The sequence below is a fragment of the Micromesistius poutassou genome (assembly GCF_964030765.1).
Source record: "Micromesistius poutassou genome assembly, chromosome: 13".
Taxonomy (NCBI): Eukaryota; Metazoa; Chordata; class Actinopteri; order Gadiformes; family Gadidae; genus Micromesistius; species Micromesistius poutassou.
The window spans coordinates 10,830,704-10,847,626 of record NC_140283.1 but is presented as its reverse complement, the minus strand read 5'-3'; the positions used below and the strand labels follow the sequence as shown (position 1 = coordinate 10,847,626).

The 16,923-nt window shown below is 43.7% G+C and overlaps 2 protein-coding genes across 3 annotated transcripts; one reads left to right on the top strand and one right to left on the bottom strand.

The window, feature by feature from the left end:
* Positions 1-3,129: 3,129 nt before the first annotated feature.
* Positions 3,130-7,639, bottom strand: mpi (mannose phosphate isomerase). 2 transcript variants are annotated; one of them, XM_084477094.1, is made up of 9 exons: positions 7,609-7,639; positions 7,126-7,253; positions 6,598-6,798; positions 6,019-6,160; positions 5,743-5,922; positions 5,409-5,582; positions 4,877-5,085; positions 4,512-4,757; positions 3,130-4,133 (listed from the first exon to the last, which is right to left on the bottom strand). In XM_084477094.1, exons 1-8 carry the CDS (start codon positions 7,622-7,624, stop codon positions 4,539-4,541), a joined length of 1,269 nt encoding a protein of 422 aa, XP_084333220.1. In that variant the 5' UTR covers positions 7,625-7,639; the 3' UTR covers positions 3,130-4,133; positions 4,512-4,538. The 2 variants fall into 2 exon arrangements, with proteins under 2 accessions (XP_084333220.1, XP_084333219.1); XM_084477093.1 differs by having other exon boundaries at positions 3,130-4,757.
* Positions 7,640-8,065: 426 nt separating this feature from the next.
* On the top strand, positions 8,066-16,258 carry scamp2 (secretory carrier membrane protein 2). Its single transcript, XM_084476762.1, has 9 exons — positions 8,066-8,204; positions 9,725-9,802; positions 9,928-10,011; positions 10,485-10,596; positions 11,206-11,334; positions 12,322-12,481; positions 12,604-12,705; positions 14,056-14,173; positions 14,528-16,258. Exons 1-9 carry the CDS (start codon positions 8,148-8,150, stop codon positions 14,675-14,677), a joined length of 990 nt encoding a protein of 329 aa, XP_084332888.1. The 5' UTR covers positions 8,066-8,147; the 3' UTR covers positions 14,678-16,258.
* The last annotated feature ends 665 nt before the right edge of the window (positions 16,259-16,923 follow it).

Sequence of the window (16,923 nt, the reverse complement as noted above, 5' to 3'; positions counted from 1 at the left end):
CAGTTGTCACTGATGTCAATGGGACAGCCTCCGGCCATCGAGTGGTCCTATCCACCATGGTGAGGAGGTAAGTGAAACCCAGGGAGGAAGGAAGAGGACCCACCAGATCCACGTTGACGTGGTCGAATCTTCGCTCCGGCACTGGGAAGTGCGCCAGCGGAGCTTTGGTGTGGCGGTGAATTTTTGACCGCTGACACTCCACACAAGAGTCTGCCCAGTCACGCACGTCCTTCTTGAGGCCACGCCAGACAAACTTGGCTGCCACCAACCTCTGAGATGGTTTCCTACCCGGGTGGGAAAGGCTGTGCACAGCGTCAAAAACACGTCGTCTCCATGCCGTGGGAACGATGGGCCGTGGCTGTCCAGTGGAGACGTCACAAAGCAGCATGGTGCCACCATTGCCAAAAGCGATCTCCGATAACTGCAGTCCAGTGGCAGCAGTCTTGAGTGCCTGTACATCCAGGTCTGTGGCCTGATCGGCTGCCATGTGGGCGTAGTCAAGCCCCAGGTGGACGGCTCCCACAATGGTGCGAGAGAGGCAGTCTGCGACAAGGTTGGCTTTGCCCGCAACGTGTTGAATGTCCGTGGTGAACTCGGAGATGTAAGAGAGTTGTCGCTGTTGGCGGGCAGACCACGGCTCAGACACCTTAGCCATGGCGAACGTTAGGGGTTTGTGGTCGACAAAAGCTGTAAATTGTCGACCCTCTAGCAGTGAACGGAAGTGTCGGATGGCAAGGTGAAGTGCAAGCAGCTCCCGGTCAAACGTGCTGTACTTGCGTTCAGGCGGGCGTAGCTGGCGGCTAAAGAAAGCAAGCGGTTGCCAGGCACCATCCACCCACTGCTCGTGCACACCGCCAACAGCATAGTCCGAAGCGTCTGTTGTGATGGCAATGGGCGCATCAGGCGATGGGTGTGCCAGCATCGTCGCTTTGGCCAACACGGCCTTTGCATCCATGAACGCCTTGTCTCTTTCCGAGGACCAATCCACCAGGTGCTTTGGTACTTTCCCCCTCAAGGCCTCATGCAGGGGGCACATGATTGCAGCAGCTCTGGGAATGAAGCGGTGGTAAAAGTTCACCATTCCCAGGAACTCCTGCAGGGACCTCACTGTGACGGGCCGTGGGAAGTTCGTGATCGCGTCAACCTTAGATGGGAGTGGCACGGCCCCGCCCTTGGTGACTCGATGACCCAGGAAGTCGATGGTGGTCAACCCAAACTGGCACTTAGCTGGGTTGATAATAAGTCCGTGCCGGCTGAGACGCTCGAAGAGGATCCACAGGTGGGCCAGGTGTTCGGTTTTGGAGGTACTGGCCACGAGGATGTCGTCCAGGTACACAAACAGGAAAGGCAGATCACGTAGCACAGAGTCCATGAGGCGCTGGAACGACTGGGCGGCGTTTTTAAGGCCGAAGGCCTCCTCAAGAACTCAAACAGTCCAAAAGGGGTGATCACTGCTGTTTTGGGCACATCAAGCTGTTGGACAGGAACCTGGTGGTATCCACGGACGAGGTCCACCTTAGAAAAAATAACTTTGCCAGCCAGGTGTGCTGAAAAATCCTGGATATGAGGCACTGGATAGCGATCTGGCGTCGTAGCGTCGTTAAGCCTGCGGTAATCGCCGCAGGGGCGCCACCCGCCGGCGGGCTTTGGAACCATGTGGAGAGGCGAAGCCCACGGGCTGCTGGAGCGGCGGATGATGCCAAGGCGTTCCATGCTGTCAAACTCAGCCCTGGCAATGGCCAGTTTGGCTGGGTCTAGTCGTCGCGCCCGGGCGTAGACAGGCGGGCCATTGGTGGCGATGTGGTGCTCCACTCCATGCTTGGCCGTAGATGAAGAAAAGGTGGGCTGTGTGAGCACTGGAAACTCTGCGAGCAGGCGATGAAACTCGTCGGCCTGCGAGAGCACGCTAGACAGTCTGATGGAGTCCAAACCACTGAGAGCGCAGGTGTATGAAGAAAACGTGGTGGCGTCAATCAAGCGACGGTTTTTGACATCCACCAGCAGCCCATAAGCGCATAGAAAATCCGCACCCAGGAGGGGGACAGCCACTTTGGCTGTGATAAAGTCCCAGCTAAACCGCTGACCGCCAAAACACAGTGTAACGTGTCGAGTGCCATAAGTGCGTATGGGGCTACCATTAGCAGCCTCCAGGGGGGGGCCAAATCCATCTGCCAGGATGTCCAGTGTCAATGCAGGCAGAATGCTTCTCTGTGCGCCGGTGTCACACAGGAAACGGCGCCCGGAGATGGTGTCCTGGATGAACAGCAGCCTGCCGGTGCGGCCGGCACTCAAAGCCACTACTGAGCGCCGGCCCTGGCGTTTCCCGTCCCCCTGAAGCTGCAAGGTGGTAGGCATTTCTTGGCCCTGGAGCCGAATTTAGCGTGGTAAAAACACAGGCTTGTGTCAGAACGTTGCCGGTGCGAAACTGTAGCCACTGCAGTGAGCGCTGAGTCACCAGGAAGCGGGGCGGCGGTGTGATGGACTTGGGCCGAGTTGGGTGCAATGGCGTAAGCAGGATGGAGCGCAGCAGCAGTCATGCCAGGGTGTTGAACAGCCAGAAAAAACCTGTCAGCCTCCTCTGCCAGCGCGCGGCAGTCGGTGATGGCAGTGTTGGCCAAAGCAGCCCGTACCTGAGACGGGAGTTGACGCAGGAAGAGCTGGACGGAAATCAGGCCTGTGCTCCCCAAGCAGATCCAACATCCTGTCCATAAGTTCAGACGGTTTGCTGTCGCCCAAGCCTTGCAGAGAAAATAGCCGGCTAGCCCTCTCAGCATCAGAAAGTTCAAAAGTCTTCAGCAGGTGAGCCTTGAGTGCAGTATACTTATTCTCTGCAGGGGGATGTTTCAGGAGACTAACCACTCTTGTCGCTGTTGAACTGCCGAGGGCTGACACTACATAGTAGTATTTGGTGGTGTCCGCGGTAATTTCACGCAACGCGAACTGTGCCTCAGTCTGCGCGAACCAAGCAGAAGCCGACGACTCCCAGAACTCTGGGAGTTTCAATGAAACAGCATTCGTCGCCATAGTTGTTCGGTGTGTCTCTGGAATGCGTCCAGCAGACAAACGTCGGGGTCACCAGTGTGGAAATTGTGATTTAATAAAAGAAGAAGCAATTTCTCACGTCGACAACGCAACGGCGTGTCATTTATTGTTGCACTCTAAAACCTAGAAACCCAACCGACGCTGTCGTCATAACAACCAGCCGGTCGGCATTATTAAAGAGACAGCGTCCCTTATATTGGAACACGCTAACACATTAACATGTCGTGCAGAACGCACGTCTGATCAAGGGAAATAAATGCTTATACAGTATGGTGAATTGTGTCCATAATGTCCACTACATAATGCTATTTTAAGTAAAGTAATGCTACGTCGTTATTGTTGTAGTATTCAACCATTAGCAAGGTGACACTGATTTGCTATTGATATGCCTACCATATATAGACTGTATAATATTACCGTTAGTGAATTGCATAGGGGTCGATGTGAGCTCATGAATATGATGAGCAAATGCAAACTGAATGGCTGTAGAAGTGTTCTGAGACACGGCTGCGAACCGGCAACTTTCAAAAAAGTAGTGCCGGTTTGGTGACGGTTTCGTGCCGTGCCGCTGCCGTATCCAGTGGAATAGCCTACATTGACTATAATGGTTTCTAATGTCTTCGGTGAACGTTTTTATTGCCGTGCCGCTTCCGTGACGGTTCTGGTGGAAATTGCCCTTCACTCAACATTCCGAAAATATCTAGGCTATCATGTTGGATAACCCCGATTTTGTGATCGGGTGCTCTACAGGATTAAAAAATCGTGTAGTGTGGGGCAGCCATAAAGTAGAGTTGATGAGATTCTATCTTAGAACACTACGGCAGACAGGATAATCTTGGCCGATTTTCGTCCCGATTCGACTGCCATGGGAACGCCACCCCGATTCTCGTAAGAGGCAAATCGGGCACGATATCGGGACATTTCTCTTGTTGTGTGGGGTGAGCTGAAAGAAAAGAAAGAAAGAAAGAAAAGAAGCCCCAGGCTAAGCGCAAAGCCGGGCTTATTTCGCTTAGCCTGGTTGATGGAATACCCCTCTGGCATTGGACCACCATTCTTGGATAGGATTGGAATTCACCAGGGTACGTTGTTACCTTGAGCAGACGTTACTGGATTAGATTCATTCAATATGTGGTACAAATATAGACACCTTAAATAAAATGGATTGCATAGCTAGTACTATCATGTGCAGAATAAATAGAAGAATGCCTCTGTAGCTATAGACAAGTAGGTTGTCTGAAAACTTTTTGGTCATGCAGTAATTGCCATTCACTTGAATTAAAAATAATTGCCGCAACACTTGCGACCAAGATTAAGCAGATTATCAGTAGAGAAGACTAGTGAAATTACCTTGTTGGCCATATGCCAGTAAATAATAAATACAATCCAAATCAATTCATAATTAACCAAAATAAACATTTGTTATTTGTTTAGAAGTAATATTAAATATAACAATAACTGAAATTCCTCACTAGATAAAAGGTTACACAATCTAGCCACTACAGCAGACAACAGGCTCGGAACATGGTCATTCCTGATTGGGCCGTAACATGAAGGGAGACAGCTTCGTTGGCTGAGATGAAGAGGACTGTGCCCCGCCTCAGCGTGATGTCAGAGGTGGCAGCTGCAGATGTGGCTATTGCGTCACCTTCGACAACCAATAGGATTCCTGCACTGTCCAAAGGTGCAACTGTGTATTGTTTAACTGAGGTTGGCACCTGAGGTGGAGAGGAGAAAAAAATATGAAACATGTGATAGAAATATATTATACATATTTCAGATAAACCAATCTGCAAAGGTGCCATGGCTTCCCTGAAGCCATGGGGCCATTCCTTACCTGTATCCTCATGACAGTGAAGTCCGGTACAGGGGGATCGTAGAGGGACACGAAGGGGTCCAAGGGATCCTGGATGGGGGGAAATATCTTGGCGCTCACTGGAGCCGGGGTGTAGTTCAACATGTCGCACAGTGTATTCACGTCAATGTACTTTGGGGTCAATCCGGCTCGCACAGTGTTATCCGAGCAGGCCATGCACTCAATACAGTCTAGGGAGAGGGCAGGAGAGAGAGAGAGATATTGGCTCTGCATTGTTCACATATCTTTAAGATCTTTAAGTTTACTCAATAGTTCAAGAAAAAAAAAGTCAAGTTGAACCAGCTGCTCTGAAAAGGGTTACACAATCAGATATATTCAATGGTTTCAAAAGAGAGCACTGAAGGAAGTAAAAATAAACAAAAAAATGATATACATAGAATATATGTAAAATAAAATGTATAAAATAAGAATAGTCCATAATTCAATAATCCATACACTGGATACTGCTGAGGGATGAGGATCCACGACCATTAGTCCAGGAGACACCACTGACCTCCGTACAGGTATGCATGGGGTTCATTGGCCCCCAGGAACATGGCCTGGCTGGGCTCCAGGACCACATAGTTGAGAAAGTAGATTGAGAAGCAACCGATGTCTCCTGGGTACTGGGAGTGGAGGTGTAGCAGCAGAGCTCCATTACACTCAGAAGTGTCTTTCCCTGCTGCAGCTGAACAGGGAAATGTAAAATAGCAGTCAGCCCAAACAGGCGGATTGGGAAGTAAACTTGGATGAAACAATTTCACAAAATCTACTCCAAAAAAGCTCCAACTCTTGAAAAGTTGGCAAACTTTTCTGAAACCACAAAGACAAAATCATTGTGTCCTTACCTTCTCCTGTGACTCTCTTCACTAGCATGTTGAGTTGATCTACAAACACTTTCTTCTCACAGTTCATCATTCTGGTGAAGCATTTCTTCAAAGCCTGCCTTGTATGCACTGCATCTCCCGTAACGCACCGTAGCTCTTCTGCTGCCTCGTTGCCCACTAGTGCATGGAACTCTGGGACAGCTGCAATCCACATTTATTTTAGCAAAAAAAATGTTATTACACTCCATCAAACAATAAGGATGTACATGGTCAATATCTAAAATAGGTTGGCCTCACATTGAAGAAAGCCGAGGATCTCATCCACTGGTCTGAAGCCACAAAGGCCCTGGAAGTGAGTGAGAGCGATGGCCATCTCCGGCTTGTGGTTGTCATCGGGGTAGTGCTCTGGAAACTGAGCATGAAGACGCACAGCCAACTCCTGCCCGGGTTACCAAGAGAACAATACAAAGATGCACAAAAGAAAGAGACTATCGACCATTCACAAAATTAATGTATTGCAAATTGTACATGTTTTATGGCTGATTGTTTAGTAGCATGAGGCCGGCAGTCACAAAATCGTCAATGCACCACCATGGGGGGGGGACACACGTTCCAATACAAAAAAATCTGTGCTGTATGGAATGTGTTATGTCTTAAGTCAGATACTTGGTCAATGATAACTGGGAATACCATAAATTACTAAAAGTGAAAAAAGGGACCATGAATATTCACATATGGGCATCAATATTGACACAATATTGACATATATTGCCTTCAAATAAATGCAATCATAGAGTAGGAAGGTTGGGATACTTGACGTGTGTGTGTGTGTGTGTGTGTGTGTGTGTGTGTGTGTGTGTGTGTGTGTGTGTGTACCCTATTGGGATGGGCTTGAATAGACAGGGCTGTGTTGACCGACAGCACTTTGAAGAGGAAGGGCAGCTGGCCTTGGAAGGTGTCTTTGACTTTGGATCCCAGGCAGCCTGGGCACTGAGCAATCCACTGGCCCAGGGTGGTCTCACCTGTACGGTTGTCGTTGATCTGAGCATCGGCTTTAGGGTGGGCCCCCATCCACAGCTAGAGGCCAGAGCACAGACGACGTTCAAAATTAATCAAGAAAACTTTCAGTCTCCTGTTTAGTTTTCTGTCTTTCTGAACATGCATTTCAAGTGAATCATATTAAGGAAGGTAAAGGAGGATCAAGACACTAGATTGGAAAGAAATGTTCTGATTTTATCTCAGAACAATGCTATTCCTTTTTATGGTGAACAATGAACAACTCCATTGTAACGCAGTGTACCACCTTGCTCAACGTTTGAGATACAATTAAATAAAAGTCAAACTGGCAGCTCATGTCTCAAGCCCCACACTAAACTACAGCTGTAATATTGACTTCCATCTCACCTCTGCATACGGTTTGTCCTCTTCAATGACAGCTAGTGGGTCTCCACCAACTACCAGTTTGGCCACTTCACTATCCAACCCCGCCTTCCCCCAGGCATAGTTCTGAACAGCACACGTCAATGTAAAAACTGGAAAGCAACAAATTAGACATTCACATCGGGCTGCAAAAACATTCTGTATTCTGCAGCCACAATACGACAAAACATTCCAAGGTCAAGTGACACCAAAGCAAAAGTCAGATTACAGCAACGCTGTTTTAAAAAATAAAAAATAAGTAACGATATACAAGCTGCGATTCTAGCATCGTCCGAAAATGCCATCACATATCATGAACTGTTCTTTCGGATACGCCCGCTTTCCATTAAGCATGCTGAACAAATGGATGCTCTTTTTAGCTACCAAATCCTAAACGCATTACAAATAATTGTATAGGTACCACGAGGGATGTATTGATTGTCAATAATATATCAGAGAAGCTCTTACCTCTTACTTCCTCCATGGCTGTCTCCAACAACGTTTGCTGTCAGTGGATTAATGACGTCATCATACTCGCTTCTATTGGGCTTTACGGGCTTGAATAAACGTTCGATCTAACAATGATTCGCGTTGTATAATAAATACACTATATATATGTGTTTTGTTTACGATGAAGTGCTATTAATAAAAACGACGAAGATGCAGACGTTAATTTAAAGTTGTTGTTTTTTAGAAAGGGTATTGGTTTCGACGAAACTTTTTAATGTAAAAATTTAATTAAAAGTAAAAAATTGTATGCAGCTACATTAGAAATTGAACTCGGAATATTCTGCCATATATTTATTTTTATAATATTCGGAGAGAACGTTCTTCTGGTAAGCGACGTGAGGGGACGTGACCTGTGACGCGACTACTGCCGATCACTCTTGGCTAAATGCGCATGCGCTACTAACTCCGTTCGAGGAAGTGAAGGGGAGACGATTTCAGCACTAGTGTTTTGTTTATTCCTTTTTTAGAAACTGTACATACAGCCTAAACACTTCATAATGTCAGGATTTGACAGCAACCCATTCGCAGATCCAACAAATGACAACCCGTTCCAGGTAAGCGTATTCTTCTTACATTTTTTAACATTCAAGATGTTTGTGATTTATGAATTGTTTCAACGTCACACGTCAGAAAACCTGTTGGGTGGAACGATAAACTGTATGGGTGCAACTCGGGGAGGTTTTTACGTGTGTACCTTTCACATTTGGCTAGACGTGGCATGATTGACAAACGTTCAGCCACTTGGCGAGCTCCAAAATGTGTCTAGGGCGGGCGGATTCAGTTGCAGGAAGTTACAAGCTGCCCACATTGAATGTGTGGCGTTAACTATTGCCTGTGAGTGTGAACAACAAAGCCAAGTCCTAAATGGCGGAGCTTCTGTCACGAGTATTGTTATCCCCCTACTTAATATCAATATGATATTGTTGTATTGTTTACACCTTCCGTTGTTCTTGTGGTGCAGTCGTACATCTACGCACACGAACCGGTAACTTCAGAGCTGTCCACTGTTTGTCCACAGGGTGGAGACCTTGCTAAATAAACAGTTAACTGGATCTGAAATACCTAATCTAGACTAATGCAGTGCTAGTCACCTGTTACTCTGTAATCCAGTACTTTGTGATAGAAAATGCAGTGTGCTGTGACAACGCATGTGTAACCCCCCTCCCCAAAAAACCACTCCTTATCTGTCTAATGACACACATGCACAGAAACAGAGAGAAAGAGGACATTTGGTCAGGATTTGTTTTTTTTACAAACAGATTCTAGTTATCCGACAATTCATGCTGTTTATAATTGGAGATCATTTGAGTCACTTCTCACAAAACCAACATGTGAATTATTGTCATCATTATCAATGGAAAGACAATGAAAAGGTTTTTTGTGTAATTTGAGTGAAATATTGGGATGTGATTGCATCCATGGGAATCCAATAAAGATGTATTGTTCCCTATCAGAAAATCATGTGATACAACTCTGTTTATTCACAGGTTTGATCCGCCCAAAAAAATAACTCCTTCCTGCTCAAAAGTCTTTTTCTATGATCTCTTAAGTCAGATTTAGCTTCTGTGTTTCATGTTCCCCCTTCCACACTTAAACATAACCTTTTCTGTCTCATGTGAGAGTTAGATATTGAGATAAATGTCCAATATAACCCTAATACAAATTCAAAACAAAAAAATTGAGCCAAATAAAGAGCAATTTTAAAGGCCCATTTTGTTTGACGTCATACTAGAATAAGTCATTAATTACCTCCATAGCCTCAATTACTTCTGTAATATAATTTTTTTATTGTGTCCACATTATGTCTTCTTGCCATAGTGTTCTATGGTGCTTGTATGGATTGTTAGTAGTTGGTTGGTTGGTTGGTTGGTTTCAATTTGACTCACCAATGTATCCTAAAAACATGGCATTACTCAGCTTAACAATGTGTATGGCTGGGTGTGCCCAGCCACTCCTCCTATACAGGGAGTTGTGAGTGCAGTTGGTGCCTATTGAGCTTCAGATGGGACAACTGTTCAAACTTTGAATTAACACTGATGGATTTCCAATTGAGTGCTATGTTATTGTGGTGCAGGATCCATCGGTCACACAAGTTACCAACTCGACCATGGAGTCTGTGGACCAGTTCAACCCCTTCCCTGCTCATCCCACAGTAGGTTATCTGAAATATATGTTGAGAGAGATATTGATGAGATATTTATCACCATTGAACCATCTCCATGGTGTATCTTATCATAGTGGTTCTCAGTCTGAATATTGGTACCTTTTTATTGCTAGGAAAGTTTGTCTGCTACCACCCCAGCCTCCACCGCTCCATACCAGCCTGCAGTGCTGCAGCCCTCCACGGTGCCCAGCCCGCAGGTGAGCCATGTTACTCTACTCCCAGCTCCCATCCGTCAAACGTGATCAAATACATTGATTTCAAGCTCAAGAAGTGTTAAGTGACATAGTGGTGTTTTTGGTGGTTTGTTCGTTTCGTTGATCGTTTGGAAATTATATTTGTACAGCAGTTTTTGCTTTCAGTATGCCTTTACTTGTTTTTAAGTGAACTGTAACATTTTTGCCTCGTCATGAATATTGCTTTAAACTCCAACCTCTTTTTCTCCAATATGATGCATTGTCATGAAAAAAAAAATGAGAACAGGGAAATCTATACCGTGTAGGCCCGATTGAGGCAATTGGTCGGTCTAGCATTCTTCCGTATTCCTTACAGTACAGGGAGTCTCGACTACTTCCCCTTGCATCCCTTTTGTCACATAGCTGTTTGCTAGACGGTCAGTAACCCAGCCACTCGCTCTGTCATGACCGCCCCCCCCACCCCCCCAACCTTGCAGGCAACGGCGGTTGCAGCCCAGGCCAACCTGCTGAGGCAGCAGGAGGAGCTGGAGAGAAAAGCTGCTGAACTGGACCGCAGGGAGCAGGAGCTGCAGACCAGGGGCCCAACAGGTCACTAGTGAACGTGCAGGCCGACCGTAGATGTAACAGAAAGAGTTGCATCACGGTGGAACACTGTGCTTGGGTTTAAGCAGAAACCAAGTTCCGCTTGAAAATGTATTTGACAGACACAAAATGTAAAAGTCGATTTGCCTCTTAGTAACACACCTGGCGTTGAGGGCAGTAATGGTAATAATTATTTAAAGCCCTGTTAACATGGCTCTTAAAGATGGTGAGCTTTTATTTTATTCACAAACTTCATTAGCAGGTAGCTTAGACAAACTTCCCCCACAGGTATACACCTATAACTGTTTTTAATATCGGTATAAAAGATTTAATGAACTGATGCATACATCTATAACTGGCTTGGGTATACTATATCTTCACAAAAAACACAGATTCTACTGTGCTTCATGGATATAACCAGCATTTAATTTAAGTCAGTAAGATGTCTAATAACAGCCACAAGAGGTTGCTACTAGTGCTGGCTTTTAACCCTGTTTTGTCAATGAAGTCCACCTACATACAATTAGATAGACTCAACCGTCACCTTTCATTTAATTTCCTCCATCAGGTTAGATTTGTAGTTTCTCTATAACTCTGTTTTCTCTGTATAAACAGGTAAGGAGAACAACTGGCCTCCTCTCCCGCGACGCTTCCCCATCAAACCTTGCTTCTACCAGGACTTCTCTGAGGACATCCCAGAGGAGCACCGCAGGGTCTGCAAGATGATTTACTACCTGTGGATGTGTGAGTACACCAAGATGGCAATGGGAGGGCCTTCTGTAACCTGCTGTTGATTGAGGGTTAGAATACCATCATCAGTGCAAGGCTTATTGGGATTTGATTTGTGCATTGAAAATGTTAATGTAACACTCCTCAATCGACAATCACCACCCAATCCACGCTTGCCTGTAGGTCATTGTCGATATTCCATCTGCCGTCTGAAAACATTTTATTTAGTCATGTTGTCCAACAAATTAGACTTTTGAAAAAATCTAAAGTCTGATGGGAAGACTGAATGTGCTGAATGTGAAGAAACAGGATGTTTCACATCCCCTCAATTGCTCAATCTCATGACCATAGGTGTTGTGTACAGACTAAGACTCTACTTAAGCCGTAGGGTTTAGGCAAATAGTTGAATGGAGGCTACATATATTTGAGGCATCAACTGCATGCTTTCCGTTTTGGGACGAGTAGGATTACAAATCAGGGTTGATTGTGTAATAATCAGGGGGTATTTCAACAGGATGTCTTGGTGGTGTGGAGACAGAAAGGTTGATGTGGGTAACGAAAGAGGACTGTAAACCACATGACCCATGAACCACATGACTCTAAACGTATACATATTTGGATACTAGGCAGATCAAGGTTAAGTTGAATAAGACAATAAATCCCATCACACAATTACCTTAGAAAAATAAAATGATTTGCGTATTCTGCAAGGGCTGTTTACAGCTACAACTGTAAAAACACAAATTAATGTGTGGTCTTTTATCAATTTCTTCATCATTTACAGCCAAATCAGCAATACTCTGTTGTGGGTATTCACATCTTCCTGGAAAGTGATATCAAAACCTGGGAAATGTATATTTTGCGTGTATGCTTTGTTTATAGTAATTTTGACGTCTTATTGGCATTGGTCTTTAGTAGTGGCATTATTTCATCATCATTATCATTGACGTCAACAACTCTTGTTTTCCCATCCACAATCCCGCCCCCTCCCTTCTTCCACAGTCAACTGTGTAACCCTGTTCCTCAACCTTCTCGCCTGCTTGGCTCTCTTCACCTCGGCAGTGTCTGCCGGTGTAGACTTTGGCCTCTCCATCCTCTGGCTGGTCCTCTTTGCACCCTGCTCCTTCCTCTGCTGGTACCGACCAGTGTACAAGGCCTTCAAGTGAGTGTCTCGCCCAATCAGCAGTGACGTTAGCCATCACTCCAGAGAAGCCAAGGCTTTGGTCACCTTATTTAACGTTATTCTTATTATCTCCATGGAAACCACTTGTTTGTTATTTTCAGATCCGACAGCTCCTTCAGCTTCTTCTTCTTCTTCATGGTATTCTTCTGCCAAGTGGTGATATTCATCATCCAAGCGGTCGGCATCCCCAAATGGGGCAACAGGTGAGTCCAATCTTAACTGTGTTTTGGACAACACTAAAGACCAGAATGTTATCGTCCCAACCATCACACATTTAAAACATCCACATTTAAAATATACCAAACATGCTTTTGCAATATACATTTTCCAAATGAAATACTGAGACTCATGCCTTCTAATGATAACAAATATACAGTATATGTGCTGCCTAAACCTTTGAACAAGGCTCTTTTTTTCTGTCTGGCGTCAGATGTTCACTCATTTAGCTCGCTATACTGTTCATAGTAATGGTGAAGACCAAAATGTGTCTTTAAAATATTGTCTGTGTATGCACGTTGGCTGGCCTTTTAAGCTGCTGTCGTCTCTGCTCTCCCTCCACTGCCTCTTGGTATCTCTTCTGACAGAGACCTTCCATCCTGCAGCCTCTAGCCTGCTGTCTGTCTCTTTGTCCTGGTAACTTCTTTGTAAGTCTCTGCTTCCACTGTCTACTGACTGCTAAAATTCTCTTCCTCTAGTAGTCGTCAATTAATTATTAATTATTTTTCCAAAATTTCCAAATTCACTCCAACTGCCAATAATGCAATACAAAGTCCATCATAATGCCTTATTTACCTTATTGGTCCAAATATCAGACAGGTTATTTCTCCTGGAAATATGTGGGGTCATCTTCTGTTTGTGCTCTAGACTTTTGAATGTCAACCTAGATTCAAAACAACAGATAGAGGCAAATATCTGTAAAAAGACTGTTTCCCTTTTGCCTGAAGTGTGCCCCTGTCACTCACAACTAGTCGCAAATGGAGACATTCAAATATTTTATATATCTTTTATAAAAACTACATTTGCTTCAGCTATTTTTCCAAAACTTTGTCTTGAAAAAGGGCGTTCTTATATTCGGGTCAATACGGTAAATGAGGCATGGGCTGAAGCTGCCATTGTTTTCCTTTTTGTTAACTTTGGAAGAACAAATTAGATTTGTACTTAATTTTCCAATTTTATCAAATTTTATATATTTATATTAATTGCTCGGGACAGCTAAGCAAAACTCCTATTAAATGAAAATAATAACTTTTACAGCACCTTCAACGCAAGCTGTAAATCTTTACCTTCTGTTCTTCACCTAGCATGCTTCTCTTGTTGCTTATTAAATCAAGCTTGCCTGTCTGTAAATTAAAGCCGCACTTTGGCTCCCATGTTGTATCGAAATAGATCTATCTGCCGACCATAATAAAGGCCCTTTATGTGGTGTATATACTTGAAGCTAGAGCTGTACCTTGGGGCAGATATTCTTAGGGATAGATGTGTAGTTACTATAGTATTGCCTCACAATTGCTTGTCTTTTTTGACAACATCTCCAACTGCCCCTTCGTCTTCAGCGGCTGGATTACCGCGTTCTCTGCCATCAGCTCGAACACTCCGGTCGGGGCCATTATGATGGTGGTGGCCATCTTTTTCACTGTCTGTGCTGTTCTGTCCGTTATCCTCCTCAAGATGGTGAGTTTTGCTATGCGTCTGGTTGAATCAATACAGTCCATTCATTCTTCTTTTTGTCTAAAGGGTGATTTAATTTATTTTTTACTTGCATTTGACATGTACTGTGTATTGGCAAGATTTTTGCCGGTACGATAGATAGGAAAAAATTTCTTCTTCAAAACGGTAGGACATATTTGATGTTTCTGTGGTACTGTTCAGAGCAGTAACAATACAGCAGAAGCCACGTAGTGGTTCCGGGTACAAACTACAGAGTGAAACAGATGTATTTTACGCAACTTTAACAATCGATTATGTTATAAAAAATGGACATGCATACAGGCTAGCAGGCTCTGAATGTTCAAATGTACCATACAGGTGCACAGCAATTACCGCCGCACAGGAGCCAGCTTCCAGAAGGCCCAGCAGGAGTTCTCCCAGGGCGTGTTCACCAACAAATCCTTCCAGTCGGCCACTGCCTCGGCAGCCGCTTCTGCAGCTCAGGGGGCCTTCCAGAGCGGCAACTAACACCAGAGGGGCTGCAGACAGGATAGGCACAGATGAAAATGTTCAACAATTTTTTCCTTGGAAATTCATTTCCACTCCAATAATGCAGGCCTCAAGGGCACGGCTATTACTCTTCCAGCACCTCTCCATCTCAAAGTTCAACTCATTGTGTACCGTGCTGGTCGGAATTGATTTATTTTTAAATTATAATTGGGTAAAGGAGTGCTCCTTCTTGTGGACTGTACAGATCGTGGTATACGCTAGTCTCTCTCCAACAGATCATTCATACCTCTCCCTTTTTGACATTTTTCTTTTTTTAAACATGTTCACATTCACCCTCTCCCCAAAAGCCCATACAAGTATACAGTCATTATTTTGGCTTATTTTTATAGTCAAGGAACATGGAAGACAATGTTTTCCATAATGTGCACTTCAGGGTGAATAGCCATGGGTGAAGTTAACATTTTGGTCTTTAATTGTTTTTGTTTGGTTGTGGCTTCTGTGTGCACTTTCTAAAATTCTCTTAAGCTTGTCTTGGCGTTTGGCACTTTTCTGAGGCTTGTTTGTGTGCTTTAATGTGTGCCTGTGTTGGGTAAGAACATGGGTGACATAAGCAAGCATTTGCCTGACTAGCTATGGACTTCTGTCAATTCTGTATTATAACAAATGATGAAGCCTTTCTGTTTATGTTATCAGTGGCTTCTCCTGTGTAGTCCTGGTTAGCTTTTATCTACTTAAAAATGTTGTCTTCCTTTTTAATGTCAACAAACAGAAATGGAGGAACAGGTTCAATCAAATGGTTTGCTATTGTAAAGATTGTATGTCACAAGTTGTCTTTTGCATTGTATGTGTGTAGACGTAAGGCTGTTAATAAACATTGAAGTACACAAAAGCTTTTGTGAAGCTTACAAGGGATTATAGCACATCTGAGTTGCTCAGATTCTACATTGCCTAAATCATAGCTAATTGCAGTTTATCCAATTTAATTTTCAACTTTGTTACAAATAAAAATGTGCCTAATTTTTTTTTTTAATTTAACAAACTTTTGCCAGCTTGTTAACCTCTTAGAGGAACCAGCCCAGGGGTGGGGATAGAACAAATGGGTTGAAAAAATAAATTTAAATAGAAAGAATGTGTTTCTTCGAAACCAGCTTCTTGGTGGTCTTGGGCGGTCTTGTTCCATTTATGTTGATGAACCACTAATCTGTAATATATAAAGTGTGTTGTTTTTTGATCAGCCTGGGAAGAACTCAAAGCCACAGCATGGCAATGTTGTATATGAAGTTTCTAATGAAAAGATAATGTATTTGAATTGCATGATTTGTATCTTCTGAAGTGCAATTATGTAAATTCTACCATAAGGTGATTTTCAGCTATTTCAGTTATTGCCTTTGCTATTTGGATCAATGATTTTATTATTTTTGTTCTATTGCTCACACACACACATATATATATATATATATATATATATATATATATATATATATATATATATATATATATATATATATATATATCCCTAGACACAATCAATTATTTGTGTGCTGATGTGTATATATATATACTTCATTCTTTGAAACAGACTTGCAGTTTGTGTAATAGATGGAATTACTTCTTTGCTTTGGGATTAATGCCATTACGAGTACATTTGTCCAATCTGAAATGTTTTTATTTCAATGTTGAATATAACTGATAACTGATTACAAATAAAAGCTTTGACCAGAATGGTAAAGAGTATGAGCAGGGGCTGACTATGAGCTTGAATATTTACTCTTAAAATAACAACAATCAAATTAAATGTGGCTTCATAAACAGCAATGTTAAGGATTATCCAGTTTTGCTGCTGACAAATTACAACTTAGATTTAGTCTACTTCAATTCGAGTTACAAACATGCAAGGCCTAATCCATATAACACATTCCTTCAAGACTTCCCATGTTAATAGCAGGTACAACAACTGACCACTAGATGATGCTGTGTCTGAACTGGGCTGTTGTGCTGAAATGCTGATTCACCGTACTCTTCTGAAAAGATGAGGAGGCGCAGGACCCTCTGCCTAATGAAGGTGCATGAGTTTGGGAATGTTGTCGATATGATGCTTAGGCTTTCATATGTATTGATATACGCTGTGTTTTCATCCAAAAATGGCAAGACAAAAAAAAACCTAATGTTCCCATGATCAGCCTCACCTATGACCTCTATCACCTCTCCCTGTTGAGATGAGAACGCCTGGGAACGAGGACACATTTCACATCAACTGATCCGAA